Here is a 24,710-nt window from a genome sequence, read left to right as displayed (position 1 = left end):
ACCCCTTGCTAAAATTTTTGAAACTCAGCCCTGAGCAAGATGGATTTCATAGCAATATATTTATTTATTTATATAAATATATATATTTATGCTTCTATGCACGTAGTCCTCAACTTACAACCACAATTCAACCCAAAATGTATGTTGCTAAGTGACAAAACATGCTAAGTGAGTTTTTGCCCCATTTTACAACTTTTCTTGCCATATTTGTTAAGTGAATCACTGCAGTTGTTAAATTACTAACACGGTTGTTAAGTGAATCTTGTTTTCCCCATCGGCTGTTTGCCAGAAGGTTGCAAAAAGTGATCATATGACCCTGGGACACTGCAACCGTCATAAATGTGAGTCAGTTGTAAAGCATCCAAATGCAAATCACGTAACCATGGGGAGGCTGCAACGGTCCTAAGTATGAAAAATGGTAATGTCAATTTTTTCAGTGCTGTTGTAATTTTGAACGGTCACTAAGTGAACTGTTATAAGTCGAGGACTACATGTACTGCCCTATAGTTCGTTATAGCACTCTCTGGGTGGTTTACAGAGTCAGCCTATTGCCTCCAACAATCTGGGTCCTCATTTTATCAATCTCGGAAGGATGGACCGCTGAGTCAACCTTGAGCAGGACAGGATCGAACTCCAGGCTGTGGACAGAGTTAGTTCACAATACTGCACTTTAATCACTGTACCACCAGGGCTCAAATAGACAATCTTTGAATAAGAGTACTTAATGTTCATTCGATGCATCCCTAACTATCTTCAACCATGATTGTTGGCTTGGCTCAAGCACTCCCAAGTCCATTAACAGGACATGGATTTTTACTCTGGGTACAATCTCATTCAGTGGATGATGAGATAACAGCTGAATACTTCTTGCTTTGGCCACCTAAACAGCTGAATACTTTGGCCACCTAATGAGAAGGAAGGACTCACTGGAGAAGAGCCTAATGCTGGGAACGATTGAGGGCAAAAGAAGAAGGGGACGACAGAGAACGAGATGGCTGGATGGAGTCACTGAAGCAATAGGCGTGAGTTTAAATGGACTCCAGGGAATGGTAGAGGACAGGAAGGCCTGGAGGAACATTGTCCATGTGGTCGCGATGAGTCGGACACAACTTCGCAACTAAGAGCAACAACTTCTTGCTTGCTCAAACAAACAAGAACAGTTATCCACCTGTAATCATACCTTCTGCCTATTCTGCACCATACAGGTTAGACCATTTCAGGTCAGAGTTGGCTGGTAGTCTAAGATCTACCTGTCCAGTGCACTTTACGTACCTGTACAACCTCTCGATTCAAATCGCTCCCTTTTGCTTGGTGCATTCTCCTGCCTGCACTGGACAGTTGGGCTGTGCTTAGCCATGTCATTCAGGGGCTTTTCAACTGCAGTCTCAGAAGCAGCTGCAAACATTCAACCCTTCAGCTCAAAGTGCATCATCTTGGAGAAAAATCTAAGTGGTTGCTAGGGAATGAAACTGACTTGATGCCACATAATCAATTGATTGGTTATGCTGCAAGCTCCACTTTTTGTAAGTCTGGCACTATGGTGCAGTGCTGATGATGACAAAATAACAAGAGTTGGAAGGGACCTTGGAGGTCTTCTAGTCCAACCCCCTGCTCAAGCAGTTAAACCTATACCATTTCAGATAATTTACTGTCCAATCTACAAAATTTACAACTTACAAAACCCTAGTAAGACCACACCTGGAATACTGCAACCAATTTTGGTCACCATACTACCCTGTTTCCCCTAAAATAAGACATTCCCTGATAATATGAGCCGAGGTGGCGCAGTGGTTAGAGTGCAGTACTGCAGCTACTTCAGCTGACTGCTAGTTCAGCAGATCAGCGGATCAAATCTCACCGGCTCAAGGTTGACTCAGCCTTCCATCCTTCCGAGGTGGGTAAAATGAGGACCCAGATTGTTGGGGGCAATAGGCTATTTAGTATACTGTCTTTGGTGTAAGCTGCCCAGAGTCCTTGGAGAGTGGGCGGCATAGAAATATGACTAATAAAATAAAATAAAATAAATAAGCCCAATCGAGCTTTTGAGTGCATGGCAATAAGGCCAAGCGCTTATTTCAGGGTTCAAAAAAATATAAGACAGGGTCTTATTTTCGGGAAAACACAGTACAAAAAAATACATTGAGACTTTGGAAAAATTTCAGAGAAGAGCACCTAAGATGATCAAAGGCCTGGAGACTAAACCATACAAAGAACTGCAACTTTTGGGTCTGACTAGTCTAAAGAAAAGAATTAGGAGTGACATGATAGCCGTATTCCAATATTTAAGGGGCTGCCACAAAGAAGAGTGGGTCTAAAGCACCAGAGGGCAGGACAAGAAACAATGGTTGGAAATTAATCAAGGAGAGAAGCAACCTGGAATTAAGAAGAAATTTCCTAACAGAACAATAAACCAGTGAAACAGCTTGCCTCCAGAAATTGTGGGCACTTCATTACTGGAGGTTTTTAAGAAGAGACTTGTCTTTAAGAAGAGACAGTCACTTGTCTGAGATGGTATAGGTCAGTGATGGCTAACCTTTTTGCCATCACGTGCCAGGAAGTGGGGGGGCAAGGGAGGTTCGCACGCACGCGTGCCCACACCCATAATTCTATGCCCCCACTCCCCCACCCCGCTCTTGGCATGTGATGGCCCGTTTTTCTTTCTCACCTGGCTCCAGATCCTCTCTATGCATCTAGGGAGGGCGAAAACAGCCTTCCCCACCCCCTCGGAGGCCCGAAACGGCCCATTTCCCAACTTCCAGTTGGACAGGAAGTGATGTTTTTTGCTGTCCCCAGCCTCCAGAGACTCCCAGAGCTAAGCTGGCGTGCCAGGCGACATGGCTCCGCGTGCCGCCTGTGGCACGCGTGCCATAGGTTCGCCATCACAGGTATAGGTTCTCCTGCTTGAGCAAGGGGCTGGACTAGAAGACCTCCAAGTTCCCTTCCAGCTCTATTCTATTCTACTCTACTCTACTCTACTCTACTCTACTCTACTCTACTCTACTCTACTCTACTCTATTCTGTTCCTCTTCTTAAAAACTTCTAGTGTTGGAGCACTCAAAAATTCTAGAGGCACGTCCTTCCACTGAGTTATCATCATTTAACAATTTGAAAATGATACCATCGTTTGAACTAAAGTGTTGGATCCTAATGCATCTGCAGTCAGAATCTCAACCCTTTTCAACATTTTATCTCTCCCAGAACATAGAACATAGAATAACAGAGTTGGACCTTGGGGATCATCTAGTCCAACTAAATGCCATTTCAGACACATAGCTGTCCAGCCTTTTCTTAAAAATCTCCAGTGATGGACCACCGACAACTTCTGAAGACAAGCTATTCCACTGGTTGATTGTTCTCACTGTTAGGAAATTTCTCCTTAGTTCTAGATTGCTTCTCTCCTTGATTAGTTTCCATCCGTCGGTTCTTGTCTTGCCTTCCGGTGCTTTGGTAAATAGTTTTACTTGTAAATCCGTAGAATCCACATCCGCTGTGGATGCTTTTGCTCAGTCTTATGTTTATCAATCTTAGTCTGGAATGAATTTTTGCAATCTGCTTTAGGAAGTCAGCTTCCATTGACACATTGGCCTTATTGGCTTCGGTCAGCTCTAGACACTGAATAAGCATCTGTATATTTTCTTTGGCTGAGAAGATAAGTTTCATATTTCTCTGCCCCAATGCTAAAGTGGCCAGTCGGTTGTGAATTGGCATTGAAGTCACACTTCCAACACATAATTCTTGGAACTTAGAGGACTTATTTTCCACCTCAGCATAATTACCCTGAGAAGGATCCAAATTGCCCCTTATGATCTGGAACACTCCAAATTTTGCAGTGATAACCTCTTGATTAATTGCGATGCGTTCTGATATTGCAATTTTAAGGGGTGTGATGGCTCAGCCGTTAAAGACACAGAGCTTGTCAGCCTGGGCTCGAGACCCGAATGCTGTGGAACAGAGTGAGCTCCCGTTCCTTGCTCCAGTTCCTGCCCACCTAGCAATTCAAAAGCATGCAAATGTGAGTAGATAAATAGGTGCCATTTTGTGGGAAGGCAACAGCATTCCGTGCCCCTTGGAGTATAGTCATGATGGCCACATGACCACGGAAATGTCTCCAGACAATGCTGATTCCCTCAACTGGGAAACAGAGATGAGTACTGCCCCCTAGAGTCAGACACAACCGGACAGGGAAAACCTTTACCTTTTATCTTTTACTGCAATTTTACCAAACTATTCTTCTCTGTGTTGGAAAATTGCAGGTTATGAAATGTGAGGGGGAGAGGGTTTTTCTAAGTCAGGGGTGGGGAACTATAGCAATAGCACTTAGATTTATATACTGCTTTACAGTGCCTTTCAGCCCTCTCTAAGCAGTTTACAGAGTCAGCATATGGCCTCCAACAATCTGGGTCCTCATTTTACCCACCTTGGAAGGATGGAAGCAGTGGTGGAATTCAATTTTTTTTACTACTGGTTCTGTAGGCGTGGCTTGGTGGGCGTGGCAGGGGAAGGATACTGCAAAATCACCATTCCCACCCCACTCTGGCGCCAGGCAGAGATGGTATTTGTTGGTTCTCCGAACTACTCAAAATTTCCGCTACCAGTTCTCCAGAACCTGTCAGAACCTGCTGAATTTGGTAGAACCTTGGTAGTACATTGGTCTAAAGCACCCTGTTATTAAGAACAGCTGCCTGCAATTACTGCAGGTTCGAATCTCGCCAAGGCTCAAGGTTGACTCAGCCTTCCATCCTTTCTAAGGTAGGTAAATTGAGGACCCAGTTGTGGGGGCAATAAGCTGACTTTGTATAAATATACAAAAGAATGAAGGCTATTGCTTAGCGCATTGTAAGCCGCCCTGAGTCTCCGGAGAAGGGCGGCATATAAATCAAATTAAAAAATTAAAAAAATTCACCCCTGGATGCTGAATTTTACCCCCGGATGGAAGGCTGAGTCAACCTTCAGCCTGGTAAAGCAGCAGTAATTTGGGTGGATGGGGGAATTAATGTTCCTCTCAGTCCCAAATGCCTACATGGAGAGGTATCAACATGTTACAACCAGTTGAGGGGGCAGCCATTTCTACCGTGTCTCCCCCTCGCATGCTGCCCTGTTCCCTCGTTAGAATAAATCCTTTCAAATCTGCAAGATGCTGCAGCTGCGCTAATTTCATTTTAATGAAGTGTGATTCTCTCCGAAGGGATGCAACGGAGACTGGATAAAACATTAGCTCGTCTAATCCAATTTGGACTTCGTCTCCTCCTTTTGTACAAGCTTTCTGTCATTTCCAAAAATCACATTAACAAACCTTCCGAGATGCTCTTTTTTTCGGCTGCTTTGCTTAGGAAGAAGATGCGAGCCCAGCCTTGAACTTCCTTTAACTGAAAGTGTCGGAAGGGGGGGGAGGGCAAACATTGGAATATCAGATCTCATTTGGTGGGATAAGACAATGTTTGCATGGCTTTGCTATGTTTGAAGATTAAGTTCAGGAAATTAAATAGAGAACATTTCCAGTACGAGTAGCTCTCGTATTTTTCTACATCTCAAATCCAATATATGGGGTTAAAGGTACTCCTCGACTTACAACATTTAGTGACCGTTACAATGGCACTGAAAAAAGTGACCTATGACCGTTTTTCACACTTACACTCACATTTATGAGCCGTGATAGTGCAGTGGTTAGAATGCAGTACTGCAAGCTACTTTCAGCAGTTCAATTCTCACCGGCTCAAGGTTGACTCAGCCTTCCATTCCAGAGGTGGTATTCAGCAGGTTCTGACCAGTTCTGGAGAACCAGTTAGCGGAAATTTTGAGTAGTTCGGAGAACCGGCAAATACCACCTCTGGCTGGCCCCGCCCCCATCTATTCTCTGCCTCCCCAGTCCCAGATGATCGGAAAGAAATGGAGATTTTTGCAGTAACCTTCCCCTGGAGTGGGGAATGGATGGATATTTTACAATATCCTTCCCCTGGAGTGGGGTGGGAATGGAGATTTTACAGTATCCTTCCTCTGCCACTCCCACCAAGCCACGCCCACCAAGCCATGCCACGCCCACCAAGCAACGCACTCAGAACCGGTAGTAAAAATTTTTGAATCCCATCACTACTTCCATCCTTCCGAGGTCAGTAAAATGAGGACCCAGATTGTTGGAGGCAATAGGCTGACAATAGCAGTTTATGAACTGCTTAGAGAGGGCTGTAAAGCCCTGTGAAGAGGTATATAATTCTAAGTGCTATTGCTATTGCTACAATCATTGCAGCATTCCCATGGTCACGTGATCAAAATTCAGACGCTTGGCAACTGACTCATATTTATGACGGTTGCAGTGTCTCCGGGGTCATGTGATCACCTTTGGCGAACTTCTGACAAGCAAAGTCAATGGGGAAGCCAGATTCATTTAACAACCATGTTACTAACTTAACAGCTGCAGTGATTCACTTAACAAATTTGGCAAGAAAGGTTATAAAATGGAGCAAAATTTACTTAAAGCTTAGCAATAGCAATTTTGGGTCACAAGGCAAGGACTACTTGTACTTTGCAAAAAAAAGATGAAATGCCACAATTAAATATTCCAGGACTGGAAAAACGTTATTCATGCCTAAACCTTCAATGTCATGAAGCTTGCTGACTTTCTATTCTTCAGCTTATCCCCATTTAGGATGATAGTGAGAATGAGATAAAGAATGGGAAGGAACACCTGTATTAAACCTTGAGCTGCTTGGGGAATGGACAGATGAGCACATTTTAAAGCACATTTTCTGTGACCTGTACTCATCTCTGTTTCCCAGTTGAGGGAATCAGCGTTGTCTGAAGACATGTCCGTGGTCATGTAGCCATCATGACTATACTCCAAGGGGCACGGAACGCTTTTGCCTTCCCACAAAATGATACCTATTTATCTACTCGCATTTGCATGTTTTCGAACTCCTAGGTGGGCAGGAGCTGGAGCAAGGAACGGGAGCTCACTCCGTTCCACAGCATTCGGGTCTCGAGCCCAGGCTGTCAGCTTTCCAGCTGACAAGCTCAGCATCTTTAACTGCTGCTGAACCATCACACCCCTTAAAAGTGCAATTGTTCTGTCCCCAACCCCACACACACACCCCAACAGACATTCAGGAGTTAAAGACCAAACCAGCCAGCAAAATCCTTTTCCTTATGATAACGGAACTTGGCAACAACCTAGTGGCTGCCTGCCAAAAGTTTATTATTTACAAAGAGGAGAGATAACTTCTCCCCACTTCTGATACATCAAAGGAAAGCAGTTCAATAATTATGGAATTAAATCAAGTCCAGAGATACTTCCAGCAAAGTCTTAAAGCAAAAGTCCAGCAATGCAGAATGGCGTGGAAGCTTTCAGCTTTGTTCATCAGAAGTTTGACTGGCCACCACGCTCCCTTTTATATCCTGTGGGGTGTGGTCCAGTGACTCAGCCTAATCTCAGGCACGCCCTTTCTTCTGTTGCGCGCGTTTATCTCTGCGACGCTGGCGTGGGTCCAGCCAAGACTTATTACCCTCATCACTGTCCATCTGTGGCTGTGTGGACGTACTTGGCCCCGGCCCTATCTCTTGCTCTTCGGCGGACACCGAAGGCATTGCCAGAGAGGAGGGTCCTGGAGAGGGAGGCCTTGCCAACTCCTCTCCTTCACTCTCAGAGTCCTCTCCTGACAATGACACAGGCTCAGGTAACGGAGCCACAACAGCAATATCACAACGCATTAGAATTAATCAGGAGATTATCATTGCAAAATTTGGAATGTTCCAGATCATAAGGGGCACTTTGTCATCACCAAAGTGGACTTCTTCTCAGGGTAATTAGGCTGGGGTGGAAAATAAGTCCTCCTTTGGGGTTAATGGAAGTCTTGATTCAAGCTTCATTATTGCACAGGGAAGGAGGCAAGGAAGAAAGGATATAGATCGGATGAAAAAGTTTTAGGGTTGTCCAGTTTTTGTCATACTGATCTATCAAAGTGCTGAATCTGGATGCCACTTTGTCAGGCATTATTTTAATGTATTTATTTAAGATGAATTATTCTGCCTTTATTATTTTTATAAATTATGCAAGGCAGCGAATATATCTAATACTCCTATTTTCCTCAAAACAACCACCCCATCAGGTGTTAGGCTGATAGTGACTCGCCCAAAGTCACCAAACAGGTTTTCATGCGTAAGGCAGGATTAGAACCCACAGTCCCCTGATGATTGGCCCAAAGTCACCCAATTGGCTTTAAGGTGGGACTAGAACTCATTATCTCCTAGTGATTGGCCCAAAATCACTCAGCTGGCTTTCATGACTAAGATGAGACTAGAACTCATCGTCTCCTGATGATTAGCCACCATGTCACCCAGCCAGCTTTCATGCCTAAAGCGGGACTAGAATTCACAGTCTCCTAGTTTCTAGCCTAGTTCCGACCAGATCATTTGCAGACAGGCATTCTAGTGCATGAAGAAAGCCCGTGCTAAATAAAAGTAAACAATTAATGTAATCACAACTCCACTCATTATGTTTTTGAACCTCAGAAAATAATCAATTGTCTTTGTATGTCATGTAATAATACAGTTTTACCAATTGCGTAGTATTTATTCCATTTAGTACATTTAGTAAAGGTTCCCCTCGCACATATGTGCTAGTCATTCCCTAGGGGGCGGGTCTCATCTCCATTTCAAAGCCAAAGAGCCAGCGCTGCCTGAAGATGTCTCCATGGTCATGTGGCCGGCATGACTCAACGCCAAAGGCACACTGAACGCTGTTACCTTCCCACCAAAGGTGGTCCCTATTTTTCTACTTGCATTTTTTACGTGCTTTCGAACTGCTAGGTTGGCAGAAGCTGGGACAAGTAATGGGAGCTCACCCCGTTACGCGGCACTAGGGATTCGAACCGCTGAACTGCCGACCTTTCAATCGACAAGCTCAGCGTCTAGTGTTGTGTTTATTAGGATAAAGCAAGGGGCCATTCCCAGCAGACAGCTCAAAAGGAATCTTTACAAAATCCTACAGGGAGATCTGGTTAGTTTTTGGGTAAGAGAGGACCAATCCAGGACACCCCAAATGTAGAGCCTAGATTGGGACATTTTTTTAAAAAAAATCTCTGGGAAAAAAACGATGGCAAAACCACTTCCAGGCGGATGCATTGACTTCCTGATAATGCCTGTGAGGCTATATATGTGTGTGTAGACTTTTCATCACCTCATATTCATTGCTATAGTACATTCAGAATTGATGGCATTGTAAAAACTGTCAGTGAAAGTCATTTCATCGACAAAGAGCAGCTGTGTAAACCTACCATCTAGCACTTCTCAACTGTTGCTAAGAAAGGCCTACGATCTGTGTACTGAGTTGATTTCAGCTTGAGAAAATCTTTTTTTTTATCTTTTTAGGGTACTTGGCTAGAATGTAAGCTAGCATAGGTACCTTTGGCATTCTCAGTATCTGTTGTGACCCAGGCCCACGTAGTTAATATTAAATGCAAAACAGTTCCAAAAAATAAACAGATTTTATTAAAACAGCTGAGAATTAACTCATTCTCAGTGTATTCCAAATTAAATGAAAGCAAAGTCCTTAAAACACCATTCTTCAGTTTATCTCTGACCTTGGGATAATTAGGCAAACTGCCAAAGGTTTTTCTTGGCAACAGTTCAGGAACAGAAAACACTGACAAGAAAGAAATACATCCAAACACGAAGCAAATCTCTCAATGGTTGTTTTCTGGCAAAGAGGCCAAGAGCCGTTGCTGGTCTTTTAAGCCTTATGGGAGGGGCCAATCATCTCTTGGCCCTACTCCCGAGTCATCCTCTCTGCTTTAGCTGCTCCTGCCTTCTGGCAGCTCTTCTCATACGTGCACTAGGAACAGGCTTCTCCTGTTCCTCTGCCTCTCTACTATCAGCCTCTGGAGGCTCCGAAGTCCGCGCATCACTCCCCGATGGCCCTGGCCCCATCTCTGCCTCTGATGCAGAGCCCTCATCCGGGCCTTCCCCAGCCTCCAGGACTCGCCCATGTTCTTCCTCAGCCTCATTGCTGTCCAACTCTGCTGCCAGCTCTGCAGGCTGCTGGCAGACCGCAACAGTATCAAAAAACAGTGCTACCTGCTACCATACCAGTCCACTTTCTGCTTACGAAGAAGTAGATTATTGCTAGGCTTACTCAGAGCATACAGAACCATCCAACACAGGGACTTCCAAACTTGGCAACTTTAAGACATGTGGACTTCAACTCCCAGAATTCCCCAGGCTTCGGGAATTCTGGGAGTTGAAGTCCACAAGTCTTAAAGTTGCCAAGTTTGGAGACCCCTGATCTAACAATCTAGGTTTTTTCCCTTATTTACTGACATAGATACTTCTCTGATTAAAAAAAAAAAAGTGCAGGTAATCCTTGAGTTAGGATCATAATCTTGTAGATCGTAGTCTGTCTGCAACCCACAAGACAGACACAGACTTCAGAGGATAATTAGAACTGCAGAAAAAACAATGGCTACCAACCTGCCTTCCACTGAGGACCTGTATACTGCACGAGTCAAAAAGAGGGCTGTGAAAATATTTACAGACCCCTCACATCCTTGACATAAACTGTTTCAACTCCTACCCTCAAAATGATGTTATAGAGCACTGCACACCAGAACAACTAGACACAAGGACAGTTTTTTCCCAAATGCCATCACTCTGCTAAACAAATAATTCCCTCAACACTGTCGAACTATTCACTAAGTCTGCATTACTATTAATCTTCTCATTGTTCCTACCACCCATCTCCTCCCATTTATGACTGTATGACTGTAACTTGTTGCTGTATCCTTACAATCTTTATTGACTGTTTCCTAGTATGATTTGATTGCTTATTTGAACCCTATGACTATCATTAAGTATTGTACCTTATGATTCTTGACAAATGTATCTTTTCTTTTATGTACACTGAGAGCATATGGACCAAAGACAAATTCCTTGTGTGTCCAATCACACTTGGCCAATAAAGAATTCTAATCTCATCTCATCTCATCTCATCTCATCTCATCTAATGAAACCTGCGCATCAGGGTTGTAACTCATGTTGATCGTAAAACTGATCCAATTTTACAACCTTTTTTTCCGGCAGTTGTTAAATGAATCATCATAGTTCTTAAGTGAAATCCAAGTTATGAAGTGAATGTCACAATCATTAAGTGAACCAGTGGTTTGCTAAAGGTGTGGTTTTGTCAAAAATGGAAGAAAATGTTGGGTTTTTTTCCAGAAAAACAGTCATAAAACACAGGCACAAGACATAGGGCGCTGCAAACAGCCATAAATGACTGGCTTGGCTCCCATGTGCCCAAAAGGCAAACGCATGACTGTGAGGGTGACCCAACCATTAGAACCTCAAATCTGAGTCTTAAGTACCTACCTGGTAGGTCCATCAGAACTTCGAATAATCACTAAGTGCTCATTCCAATTTCAAATTGCATTTTATCTCATTCTCATTGCATTTAGTTGTACCGGGGTGATATTCATTTATTTTCCCTACTGGTTCGCAAATGTGAGTGCACACTTTCCGTGCATGTGCCCAGCCTCAAAAAACATAAATAGGATGGCAGAGAGCCGGGGCAGGTCAGTGGGCCCACCAGCAATTTCCCCTACTGGTTCGGGCAAACCGGTCCGAACCGGCTGAATACCACCTCTGAGTTGTACCTTGGCAGTATGAAAAGATTCAAAGGCTGGAGTGATTTCTCAATGTTCTCAAGGCCTCGCTCCAGTCTGAAATTAACACTAGCAACAAAACAGGTAGCATTTATTTCTCCTGCGAAAGAAGGTAAAATATCCATGTCCCAGGATAATGTTGCAGGATCCAATCTGAGTTGGTCATTGGGACCAAAAGTTTATTCTTCCATATTCTTCTTGGGCTCGTGCTGGAGCTCATCATCAGAGAACTTCTGTTTCTCTCCAGAATATATGCACTAGGCTGTTCTACACATTGTATTTATATGGTTCCTGGTTGTGTGCAGGTTTTAGTTAATTAACTAAATTAACTAGAATTTGTGTTGGTGGCTGGCTATTAAATTGTTAGTTGTTGTTTCATTGTGCCTCAGCTCATAAGTACTAAGAAACCTGGTGGTAAATCAACACTCTTATTGACTGACAAGGGGTCTGTTTCCCAGGATTCAATCATTTCTCTGGCTATGTTTGTCCCTACTCAGCCAACAATCAGAGTAGCTGTGAAATTGAATGCATGTCCTTGTTCATTGCAATGTGAGGCTACCAATGTGTTCGGGTCTCCTCATCTGACTGCTCACTTGTGTTCTTGCAATCTGATGGTTAGCTTCCATTTATTTCTCCTATTTGTGGTCAGTTTTGCAGATCTGGGAACAACACAACGTATAAACCCCCACTCATGAAGAAAAGATGGGGTAATATTGACTGTATCTCCCTTGGCTAGGGTTGATTGTCCTTAAGGAATAGGAGATTGTGACATTCAGCCACGGTTGTTATATTTCAATTGATTTTCTTCTAGCTATGGTTCTGCTTTTTGTGGTATGGATGAAACGGAGGGAGAAGGAACGTCACACTAAGCAGCTACTCATTGATCCTGAAGATGACGTCCGGGACAACATCCTTAAATATGATGAAGAAGGTGGTGGAGAAGAAGATCAGGTAAGGGTTACTCCAACTTTGTGAGAAATCAGTTATAGTTCAAAATAATGCAAAAGACTTGAGATGGTATATCTGAACTGCAGTTACGAGATTTGAAGTGGATACAGCACAACTCTCAAATTTCTATTAAATTGTTGAGAAATTGATAAGAATTTTAAGGAGTTGCAGCTCAAATATATCTGAAAAGTGAGTGCTATAAACACACCATTCCATATTCATCTGTCACCAGGAATAGAATAGAATAGAATAGAATAGAATAGAATAGAATAGAATAGAATAGAATAGAATAGAATAGAATAGAATAGAATAGAATAGAATAGAACAGAACAGAACAGAACAGAACAGAACAGAACAGAACAGAATAAGGGGACCTTGGAGGTTTTCTAATCCAACCCCCTGCTCAACCAGTAAACCCTAGACCAGTGATTGCTAATCTTTTCCGGACCAAGTGCCCAAGCACGTGTGCACAAATGCACGCGTGCCCAAACTCCCAAAATGCAATGCACACGTGGCCCCCATGCATGCGCCCCACCCCGTGCATGCACATGTGGGCCCCTGCATATGCCCCCCCGTGCATGCACGCATGGCCCCCCGCACATGCCCTGCCCCCCGCAAATGGGCGCCAGAGACCCAAAGATTAGCTGGCCAGTGGGAGGCATGCGTGCATGCACAGCGGAGCTGAACTGAGGCGATGGCTTGCGTGCCATCAGAGGGGGCGCTGTGTGCCACCTCTGGCACTTGTGCCATATGTTCACCATCATGGCCCTAGACCATTTCAGAGAAATGGTTGTCCAATCTCTTCTTAAAAATTTCCAGTGTTGGAGAATTCGCAACTTCTGGAAGCACACTAAAGAGAAACACTAATATTAAAGTTCAATATAACCTAGAAAGTTTATATAGCACACAAAGATCTCTATGTTGAAAAAGATCCCCAGGAGTAATATGGACTTTGGGAAAACAAATATAACGTCATTGATCACACCTTGGTTTCTTTGTTTCTGTGGTGATCAACCATCACCTGACATGCCAATCCATAATTCGTTTGAAGTTTGGATTCGCTTTGTTTAAATCGGTCTCTCTCTCTCTCTCTCTCTTCCAAATCAATTACAAATTAGATTGTGGAAAGATCATTCAGAGCATCAGTAATACTCCAAACCCACATTGAGATGCCTCCAGAATGTGAACCGAAGAAGCGATTAGTCCAAGAGTGCGTTTTTTGCATCTTTGTGCCTTGTAAAATCTCTTTAGCACCGTCCAGCCAAAGATCAATCGCATATCATATACGTTTAATTAAGTAGCAATATAAATGCCACAGAGTTAAAGGCTCTCTTTTGATTTCCCTTAAACTTAATCGTGTTATTCAGCCTCCCCCCAGTGGCACAAAGATACTGGATAATCTTCAGTGAAAATCTGCCGCAGCTTCACTCTTTTCCTTCTGTATGCGTGATAGGATTATGATTTAAGCCAACTTCAGCAGCCAGAGAACATGGATCATGTTTTAAACAAGGCGAACGGAGTCAGAAGAGTAGATGAGAGACCTGTCGGTGCTGAGCCTCAATATCCTATACGGCCGGTCATCCCCCACCCTGGAGACATCGGGGACTTTATTAATGAGGTACGTTCCCGCAGATTTCTGTAGACTGCTGCTGTAGGGTTAATTGGTCACCGAGAGCTAGAGACAGCAATTAACATGCACAGAATACAGACAAGGATGGAAGGATCGATGGTTGGGTGGATGGATCAATGGATGGATAGATGTCTTGGAACACGTTCCAAGAAGGGAACTGCTGAAGAGTGGTTTTTGAGAGAAACCACACCTGCCAAGCATATAAGCATTGTTTCATTTCAGAGACAGGTTAATGTGTACATTTATTATAATCTAGTGTCTTAGTTGGCAGGATGGTCAAACCAGATGGCGTGGCCTCTAACTAATCTTGGCTGTTTTCAAACAAGCTAAGAAGATCTGCTTAGTATTTGGAATGGAAAATCTCAGGACTAAACTAGGGCTGGAGTGCCCTGAAGAACTTGCAAGGGAATTCGTATAAAGCAGCATTAGTAAGATAATTTACCAGTAGTCTTGCTCCATCTTTGTTGCTCATATTCAACGTCTGGGCATCCCTGAAGATGCTTTGAATTCAAGCCATCGACAGCATTAGCAATCTCATCTGCTTAGCTTCCGCCGCCCAAGCGCCATCCTTGGCTTTCTTTATTGGCTATTGTATTCGCAAAACATCATAGCCTGCCCTTCCGACAGATTGCCCAAGGCAAATCAAGCATAAAGAACCGATGGAACCGACATTTAACAGCCCGCAAATTGAAAGTATAAAAGCAATAAATACGTAGCGGCCACCCAAGAGACAGGCCAGCTGCTTCTGTGAAGCAACGAACCAGCGGCGAAGGTAGCCATCGGATGCAGGACTGGTAGCGTTTCCGCAACGGGCCGAATGAGAAAATGTAGTTGCTATTCTGTAGCCTGTACATACAATAAACCTGATTAGTGCAGTGCTCTAAGGCACAAAATCCTCCATCGTGGGGAATATGTTCATTATATTTAAACAGGTGCACATTGCAGCCAATTCCCATGTTTCGTTCATCAGACGGATGTCAAACCTGCAGAGAAGTATATATATATATAAAAAAACCCCACAGATTATTTTATCTGTTCCTGCCTTGTTCCGTTGTGCATTTTTTAAAAATTTGTTTATGTTTTTTTTTAAATGTTTGGGCCGCCTTCAAAACCCAATCGATCCCACGGCAGCTTTACAAGAAGCTGTAAATTCTAAAACAATTAAAATATACAACAGCACAAATGTTCAATCGTATAACATTAAATCAGTGAGTAGGACCATAATAGCAACAGCCGGAAAGAAAGGTGGAAAAGGCTCCTGAGCTAGCAGATATTAAAAATCAACACGTTGATTACAATGCTTAGAATGTGTGGGAAGATAAAAGGATGTGGTTGGTTTTTTTGGTGCCCGAAAGACAATAAAATGGACATCCGGGGGTACCTCACTAGGAAGAGCATTTCAGCCATAAGAGACTACCATTAAAAAGGTCTGCTCTCAGGTAGCCTCAAATAAATGCATGGAAAAGAATGTACCATATTTTTTGGAGTATAAGACGCACCTTTTTCCCCCCTAAAAGGGAGTGAAAATTTAGGTGCGTCTTATACACCGAATATAACCCCGCCCACCCACTGGCCCCCACCCTTTGGCCTCTGCCTCGCAGCAATTACCTCCTTGCAAGCAAACAGCAAGAAAAAACAGCTCCTTTCAGCTTCAGCACAGGCTATTTAGCACAAGTTGATTGGATTGGCCTCCCGACTCAGCTGATTTGCTCTCAGCTGTTTTGCGCAGCTGAGTTGGCCTCCCGACTCAGCTGATTTGCTCTCTGCTGCTTGCTGCAAAGAGGTAAATTGCTGGAGCAGATTTTTTTTTCCCTGTGCTAATCAAGCTATGCTGAAAACAAAACTGAAAGTAAAACAGGCTGTTTGCTGTTTGCTGCAACGAGGCAAAATTGCTCAGAGGCAGGGGCAGAGGGAGATTTCTTTTTCTTCTTTTCCTCACCAAAAAAGGTAGGTGCGTCTTATACTCCAAACAATACGGTATTTATTTGTTAGATTTATAGCAATAGCACCAGAGGTGGGATTCAGCCGATTCTGTCCGGTTCGGGCAAACCGGTAGTTAGCAACTGTGTTAGGCTCCCCCCACCCACCCGGACATAATGCCCGAGCACTGTGCATGCACAGAAGGCCATGTGCAGGCGCAGAGGAGGCGCGTGCAAGCGAAGCTTGCATGCACATACATGCGCGCTCACATTTGTGAACCGGTAGGGAAGATAAATTAATCCCACCTCCGACCTAGGGAAGAGTGGAAGGCTGAGTCAACCTTGAGCCAGTCAGGATCGAACTCCTGACAGTGGGCAGAGTTTGCCTGCAAAACTGCATTCTAACCACTGCACCACCATGGCTCTTATATTCTGTTTTTCCTTCTCAAGGTAGAATACAATTTCCCCATCAAAATCTGATGAGGTATATTAGATTCAGAGTGAGCGATTGGTTCAAAGTCCACCAGTGAAGGTCCATGGCTGAGATGGATGGATGTGCTCCTGGGTCACCCCCAGAATAACATCTTCTAGCCAATTTCTGATCATCCAATATTTAAGAATCTTTTGTGGTATCATTGGTTGCAACCAGTGGTGAAATCCAATTATTTTTATTACCGGTTCTGTGGGCGTGGCTTGGTGGGCGTGGCTTGGTGGGCATGGCAGGGAAAGGATACTGCAAAATCTCCATTCCCTCCCCACTCCTGGGGGAAGGATATTGCAAAGTCTCCATTCCCATCCCACTCTGAGGCCATCCAGAGGTGGTATTTGCCGATTCTCTGAACTACTCAAAATTTCCGCTACCGGTTCTCCAAACTGCTCAAAATTTTCGCTACTGGTTCTCCAGAACCTGCTGGATTTCACCCCTGGTTGCAACACACACTTATTCAAGGCAGACCAAAGAGAGTTATTTTTCCCGCAATGCACATTTCATTTATGGAAATGATAATTGTGGACTAGTGATAAGAAGCCCTGGTGATGCAGTGGTTAAAAAGCAGTATTGTAGACAAAGTCTGCCCACCACCTGGAGTTCAATCCTGATGGGGCTCAAGATTGACTTCCATCCTTGTGACATCATGAAAATGAGGACCCAGATTGTTGGGGGCAATAGGCAAATAATGCTTCTACATTGTGCATTCTACCTTGTAAACTGCCCAGACAGCGCTTATATAAGCCTAAATGCTATTGCTATTGAATTTCCTGAATCACAGTCATCCAGAAGAATGTCTTGATGTTATGGTTCAATTTACAAGTAAGTCAACCTTAGAGCAGGACTACAACATGAGCTTCTCTCCCATATCTTCCAAAGTTCAGAACTACAAGTAGTCCTCAAGTTACAATCACAGTTGAGATCAGAATTTTGGTTCCTAAATGATGTGGTCAGTAAGTGAGTCATCCTGTGACCATGCCCGATTTTACAACCAGTATTACTGCTTAATACTTAAATAAATCACGTGATTGTTAGGCGAATCCCATTGATTTTGCTTGTCGGAAGCCAGCAGAGAAGTCACAAATCCCAATTCTTTGACCACAAAATGTTGCCACCATCGTAAATGAGAGTTCATTGCCAAGAGCTCAAATCACAATCACGCGTTTTGTGGGGATGGTGTGACTGCTGTAACTTCACAGACAGGTCATAAGTCACTCTTTTCAGTTCTGCCATAACTCATCACCGTCATTAAATGAATGGTTGGAAGTCAAGGACTACCTGTATCATTCTGCACATGGATGGACATGGATGGAGAGATATTCACAAAGAGAGAAGTTAGATGTTGCCAGGAAAGGAACGAGTAGGGCTCCGATAAAAATATAAGGTAGAATATGTGGACATTTGAATGAAAAGTTTTAGTAGAATCAACCTTCTCTGTTCCCTATGGTAAATCATCATACTTTAAATATAGAAACAACAACAACAATAATAATAATGCACCATGAACACTAAGCCACAATAACATAGTCCAAGTCCACATTACATCGCATTCTTGGTTACAGAAATGTCCATGACTCCCTGCTTTTCTTTTCTTTTTTTCACAAACCCCTCCGGGAAAGTCCCAAATTCCCTCTGTCGTTCTTGCAACTCCATTTAATATTTCTCTTTAATTTGTCTCCTTGATCCTTTTACTATTGAAAAGGAAAGACAGCGTGTTTGCAAACCAATCGATGCGTTATTTCCTCAGAGGTGAAAATGTGATCCATTTCATAAGTCAGATACATAAAAGTGAGAGCAATTTAATTTTGCTATTGTATCCATTTCCTGCTCTGGAAAATTTTTCTTTTCCAGCTTCTCTGTTTTTCGTCATTAAACGTTCCTCTGCTCTGCTCTCTCTCCACCATGCACCATTTTGCACACTTCAGTAAACACTCAGCCTGATGCATCTTCTCCCTTTCCGTTTCTATAAACCTTGCCAGGTAGCGCTATCTTTTTCATGCAAACGCATCTATAAAAACTCATAAAGAACGTTGGTAGTTGGTGAGAGGAAAACAATATTTGCATCATATCTTGGCTCAGAATGATACAAGAGCTGTTCAAATCAAGCAGGCAGCTCTTAATTTTATTTATTTACCGTATTTTTCGGACTATAAGACACTCCAAAGTATAAGACGCACCTTGCTTTTGGAGAGGAAAACAAGAAAAAAAATCTGCCTCCCAGCAATTTACCTACTTGCAGCAAACAGCATGGTCAGTTTCAGCACTGCCGGATTTAGCACGAGCAGCTAATTGGCAGTTGGATCTGCCTCCCGGAATACCTCCTATCAGCTGTTCCAGGCTGCGGAGATAGCTGCCACCCATCGCCGTTGTCACTTATCGCTGCCTCCACGCGCCCCATTTTCGGCCTCCATACATCCCATTTTTGGGCCATTCTAGGAGGTGAGGATCGCCACTACCTAGCCCTGCCACCTGGAATGGGCCAAAAATGGGACACGCGGAGGCCAAAAATGGGGCACGCAGAGGCCAAAAACGGGATGCACAGAGGCTGAAAATGGGGCTTGCAAAGGCGGCGATAGGTGACAGTGGTGATGGGTGGTGACGATGCTGATGGACAGCAGCAATCCCCGCAGCCTGGAACAGCTGATAGGCAGTATTCCGAGAGGCCGATCCATTCGTCAATCAGCTGCTTGTGTTAAATCAGGCTGTACTGAACTGACCACGCTGTTTGCTGCAAGGAGGTAAATTGCTGGGAGGCAGGGCTGGCAGGTGGGGGCCAGCAGGTGGGCGGGGCTTCAGCAACATTAGCTCTATAAGGTGCACAAACAGCTCCTATTACTTGTCCCAGCTTCTGCCAACCTAGCAGTTCGAAAGCACATAAAAAATGCAAGGAGAAAAATAGGGACCATCTTTGGTGGAAAGGTAACAGCGTTCCATGCACCTTTGGCATTTAGTCATGCCGGCCACATGACCACAGAGATGTCTTCAGACAGCGTTGGCTCTTCGGCTTTGAAACAGAGATGAGCACCACCCCTTAGAGTTGGGAACGACTAGCACATATGTGCGAGGGGAACCTTTACTTTTATACTTTATAATAGTTGTTGCACCTGTTAATCCAAAAATAGATGAGCGAGAAAGGTCAGTAGAAGTTCCTGAAGTCATACAAATTCGCCCTTCATCAAGCAAGCTTCAATTTAGCGGCAGAAGCCTAATATTGCATATGTAGTCTGCAGAGTTAATTGAATAGAAATTACAGAAAAATGCAGTTTGATCATTAGTATGCTTAGCTAGAAATACGCCTCATTATGTCCGGTAGCTATCCTCACATAAAACAACTTGTGGGTCAAATACAACAATAACAATCATCGGTCTGAAAAAAGTGACTTATGATCATTTTTCACACTTTGGACCTTTGCAGCATCCCCATGGTCACGTGATCAAAATTCAGACTCTTGGCAACTTGGCTCATATTTATGACGGATGCAGTGTCCCAGAATCGTGATGACCATTTGAGACCTTCCGACCATCCAGAATAAGAATAAGAATAATTTTATTTCTATACCGCCCTTCTCCCGAAGGACTCAGGACAGTGTACAGCCTATTAAAAACACAAGACAACATCAGTTAAAATAGTTTAAAATTATTAAATAAATTCAGCTCGATTTAAAACCCCAGAAATTTAAAACCCAATTTAAAATTGTTATGTTGATAGACCAGCCTGGCAGAACAACAGGGTCTTGAGTGCACAACGAAACACCTGGAGGTCGGAGATCTTACGTATTTCTGGGGGCAGTTTGTTCCACAGGGCTGGGGCTCCCACAGAGAAGGCCCTCCCCCTGGGTGTTGCCAGCCGACATAACTTGGCCAATGGCACCCTAAGGAGACCCTCTCTGTGGGAGCGAACTGGCCGGTGGGAGGCTATTGGTGGCAGAAGTCGGTCTCGAAGGTACCCGGGTCCTGTGCCATGGAGCGCTTTAAAGGTGGTGACCAACACCTTGAATCGCACCCGGAAGACCAGATTCTCTTAACAACGGTGTTACAAACTTAACACTTGTAATAATTCACTTAACAACTGTGGCAAGACAAGTTGTAAAAACGGGACAAAACTCTCCTAGCAATTGTCTTGCTTAACAACAGAAAATTTGGGCTCAGTCGTGGTCGTACGTCAAGGACTACCTGCAATGTGTTGAGAGAAGTAAAGAATCTCTCAGCAGGCTTAGTAGCACTACTACAAAGACCATGGATGCTAGATAAACCAGAGAGTGAGCAACTTATGGCCCTGAGGGCAGACCCTAAACAATCCAAGTGTCAGGTTTCCAAGTAACAGACCCAACACAATCAAAACTCTGAGGCCTAGGTGTTCCTCAAAGTACAGATTTATTAGGCATGTCATATTGGCACATCTGATGAAAACCTGACTCTGAACATCCCGCAGTTTTTCCCACCCAAATTAAAAGTCAAAGTTCTTTTCCCCAGTTCACACATCCATCACATGGTCCAATCAGGTCACAGACCCAATTCCAGTTGGCTTCGGTCCATGCCTCCCCAGCACCTGGTGGGAACGTCCTTGGTTCCCAGGAGAAAGAATTTTATTTTGGCTACAAGTCCCCCAGCTATCTATATTCCCCTCTCCTGTTCTCACAGCTCCAACCAGCCTTGCTGCGGCAGCCCTGAGATGCTCCAAAATGCCTTCAGGGTTGACACCAAGATCTTGCCCCCAAATTCTGCAGGAAAATAAATAAGATGTCCAGTTTTAGGCACCTGCATGAGTGCATATATCATCCAGCTCTCAAGACTTGACAATAAAAATTGGGGGCTGTACAATTGTTCAGGTTAATTAAAAGATGGTTAATTAAGAATGGAAATAGGAACACAAGGGATTTTGTGAAGTAAACACATTCTTCAAAAAGGCTTAAAATCGTTGAAAAATGGTCTCCACTTCTGCCCTTTCTGGAGACATCCCTTTGTTAGCAGAAGATCTTCTGCACTCTGTAGTCCCTGAAGAAAGGCTAATATTGGGGTCTCCAATCTGGAGAATATAGACTGCAGAATAATAGAATTGGAAGGGATATTGGAAGTCTTCTGATCCAACCCCTGCTCAAGATCAGGTATATTATTTCAGACAAGTGGCTATCTCAGGTATATTATTTCAGACAAGTGGCTATCTCAGGTATATTATTTCAGACAAGTGGCTATCCAGTCTCTTGGATACACAAGCACCCACAACTTGTGAAGGCATGTCGTTCCACTAGTTAATTGTTCTCACTGTCAGGAAATTTCTCCTTAGTTCTAGGTTGCTTCTCTCCTTGGTTAGTCTCCATCCATTGGAATGAAACTAATCATTCATTGTTTCTTGTCTTGCCTTTGGAAAATAGGTTGACCCCCTCTTCTTTATGGCATCCCCTCAAATATTGGAACACAGCTATCATGTCATCCCTAGTCCTTTTCTCTAGAAAAGAGAAGGTTGGTAACCCCTGTTTTCAAACTTTGAAGAACTTTCTGATTTCATAGAGTTGAGATTTGTGTAGCGCCGGTCAATCCAACCAAAGTTAGGATGTTCTTGCCTCAATCCATGATAACTTTGTTACAGCAACATCTTCTTAAACGTTCCAGGGCCTGAGAGCAGCCGATAATGACCCGACAGCCCCTCCCTACGACTCCCTTCTCGTCTTTGACTATGAAGGAAGCGGCTCAACAGCAGGATCGGTAAGCTCCCTTAACTCCTCAAGCTCTGGAGACCAAGATTACGACTACCTTAATGACTGGGGACCGAGGTTCAAGAAACTGGCGGACATGTACGGGGGTGGCGAGGATGATTAAAATGACCTCACTTTTCTTGTTTTGCAAAAAGAGGAAAGCTATAGCATTTAGAAAGAAGCTGATGGAGAGAGAGAGAGAGAGAGAAAGCAACCCAAGGTGGATGAAAGAAGAAGAAGGAGTAAAACAAAACAAAAACAAAAACAAATTAAACAAAAAAAACAAAAAAAAACAAAAAAAAGAGAGAGAGAAAGCAGAAGAGGAATCAAGACCTGTTCAAAGAGGCAGCTTTTTTTAATTAATACCTTCGGCCGACTGTATTCTTTTTAGTGGTGACTTAGAGCGTTACTTTTGCTGTAGTTTCTTTCTTTCCCCCTTACTCTCTTCTTTTTCTTCTTCTCTTTTTTTTTTTAAGAACGTTGAGCTGTCTAGCATGAACACGTGTCTCTGCTGCCTTTTTTTAATTATTATTTTAATTGTTTCCCCCCACCCTCATATGTCAGCAGGGAGCTTGCTTGTTTTAACCACTTTATGACTAAAGGGAGTGAAAGGCACTCTGTCTTAACTTGAATTTCTTAGAACAGAAGCACTGTTTTTAAAATATATATATAGGTATATATATATTTGAAAGTGCCTTTTGGTACATGTATCAGATTCCCTCAATCTCAGGAGTGTTCAGAAAGAAACAAACGTTTTACGTTTCCACCGTGTCTTGGACACCACACTCTGTAACCCTAAACCAGTTCTAGCTGGGAAAGGAATTAAGGAATTAACAAAACAAAAACACCCAGAACAATGTATGGTTTATCTTTTGGGGTTTTATTCTTAAAAAAAAAAAAAACCCTGAATTGTTTGTGGGTGGGGGACAACAAAAGAAACGTGATGTTAAGTGTGCAAGAGAGGAAACCAAATTTAAAACGGAGATCTTCTTGGCCTCAAAAATGGCCGAACTCAGTCAACCTGTTGTATATATCATTCATTGTTTATCTGATGCAAAATATTGAACTGGGTTTTCTCTTGTGACTTGGCCACATGTTGCTGTAGCTGCATAGAATTATAGCATTGGAAAACCTTGGCAGAATACAAGGTGACGCTCTTACCTAAACCCTACAGTAAATGATCCGAAGACCAAAGGTCGCTTGTGTGTAACTTTTGTCCTTCTTTTCAATTTCCTTTCCATTCTTTCTTTGAGAAAAAAAAAAAACTTGTTCCTTCTGCTGAGTCCATGGTGGAGTTATGTATTTCTAATCGATGTTTGTTGCGATGAATAGGATGTGGGAATCTGGTGGAATTATTTGATGTACAGAACTGTAAGCATCTGGAGACGTGATTTCAGCTTAACCAGCTTGGTCACTGGAGATTAAAATGCAGAGGAAGGCAGCACAGTTTATTTTGGCCACCTACGGCTCTCTGAATGTTATAGTGTGGGTATTTTTCCTCCTAGATTGTGTTAACACAGAGCATCGGTTTTGTAGACTTGTTTTCTTTTTTTTGGGCCACAAAAATCACCTTCCTATTGCACCACAGAAAATGAGCAAGGCTAAGCACAAACAAACAAACAAAAATCTAACTCCTTATTATATTAATGGATGGTTGAAAGCCAGAGAATTCAGCCAAAAATATGAGCTGCCTTATTTTGAATAATTATTAAATGAATGGGGGGTGGGGGAATAAAACAATGCTAAGGACTAGCTTGTGGTACCAATAGTCTTTAAAATACTTTGAATGCCATTGCATCCATAGGGGGGAAAAACCTTAACAAAGAACATTTTCTTACTGGTGTTTATAATATTTATCCTGGAAGGATTCTTTTTCTTCTTTAGATTTTTTTTTTTTTACAATAAATCAGACTAGACAGGCCTCTAGCCTGAGTCAATATGTGAATTTCCTTGCTATTACACAGCAGAAAACATTTATCAGAGTAAATTTTTCTGATGCTAGGAAGGAAAAACAAATGATTTCAACTGAAAAGCACATGCAAATCAATAGCATATAAAGACTAATTGAATAGCTAGGTTCATCTGACCATTCTTAATGGGTTACTTCATTGTAAAACAAAAAAAAAATTATTTTATACATGTTTCAAATTGTCCCTACTTCCCAAAGTGAGGTATATAAGTCAGGATTCACTTTAGAAATGTTGATGTTTATATTTGTTTGATTTAAGTTGTGAATATCATGATATTCTGCAGGAATCTTCACTTTTTGGATTGCCCATTGCTACTTATCAAATCATGACCATTTCAAACAATTGATTAACTTACTTGGAAAGTCAGCTCGATCCCTGTTCAATATTAATTATTTTTTGCATATATAATAAAATTACA

General features: G+C 42.9%; 1 protein-coding gene across 4 annotated transcripts in view; it reads left to right on the top strand.

The window, feature by feature from the left end:
* The window catches only part of CDH4 (cadherin 4), a 1,168,269-nt gene extending 1,144,753 nt beyond the window's left edge, over positions 1 to 23,516 (top strand). For all 4 annotated transcript variants that reach the window (XM_087889045.1, XM_087889044.1, XM_087889043.1 and 1 more), the window contains exons 14-16: positions 12,457 to 12,596; positions 14,047 to 14,211; positions 22,240 to 23,516. In XM_087889045.1, coding sequence (XP_087745171.1) covers positions 12,457 to 12,596; positions 14,047 to 14,211; positions 22,240 to 22,446 — 512 coding nt within the window. In that variant the 3' untranslated portion in view covers positions 22,447 to 23,516. The remainder of the gene's footprint in view (positions 1 to 12,456; positions 12,597 to 14,046; positions 14,212 to 22,239) is intronic.
* Positions 23,517 to 24,710: the final 1,194 nt, after the last annotated feature.

The sequence above is a fragment of the Pantherophis guttatus genome, chromosome 3, assembly GCF_059756535.1.
Source record: "Pantherophis guttatus breed Tessera chromosome 3, ASM5975653v1, whole genome shotgun sequence".
Lineage (NCBI taxonomy): Eukaryota > Metazoa > Chordata > Lepidosauria > Squamata > Colubridae > Pantherophis > Pantherophis guttatus.
This window is presented reverse-complemented; position numbering and strand designations above follow the sequence as displayed.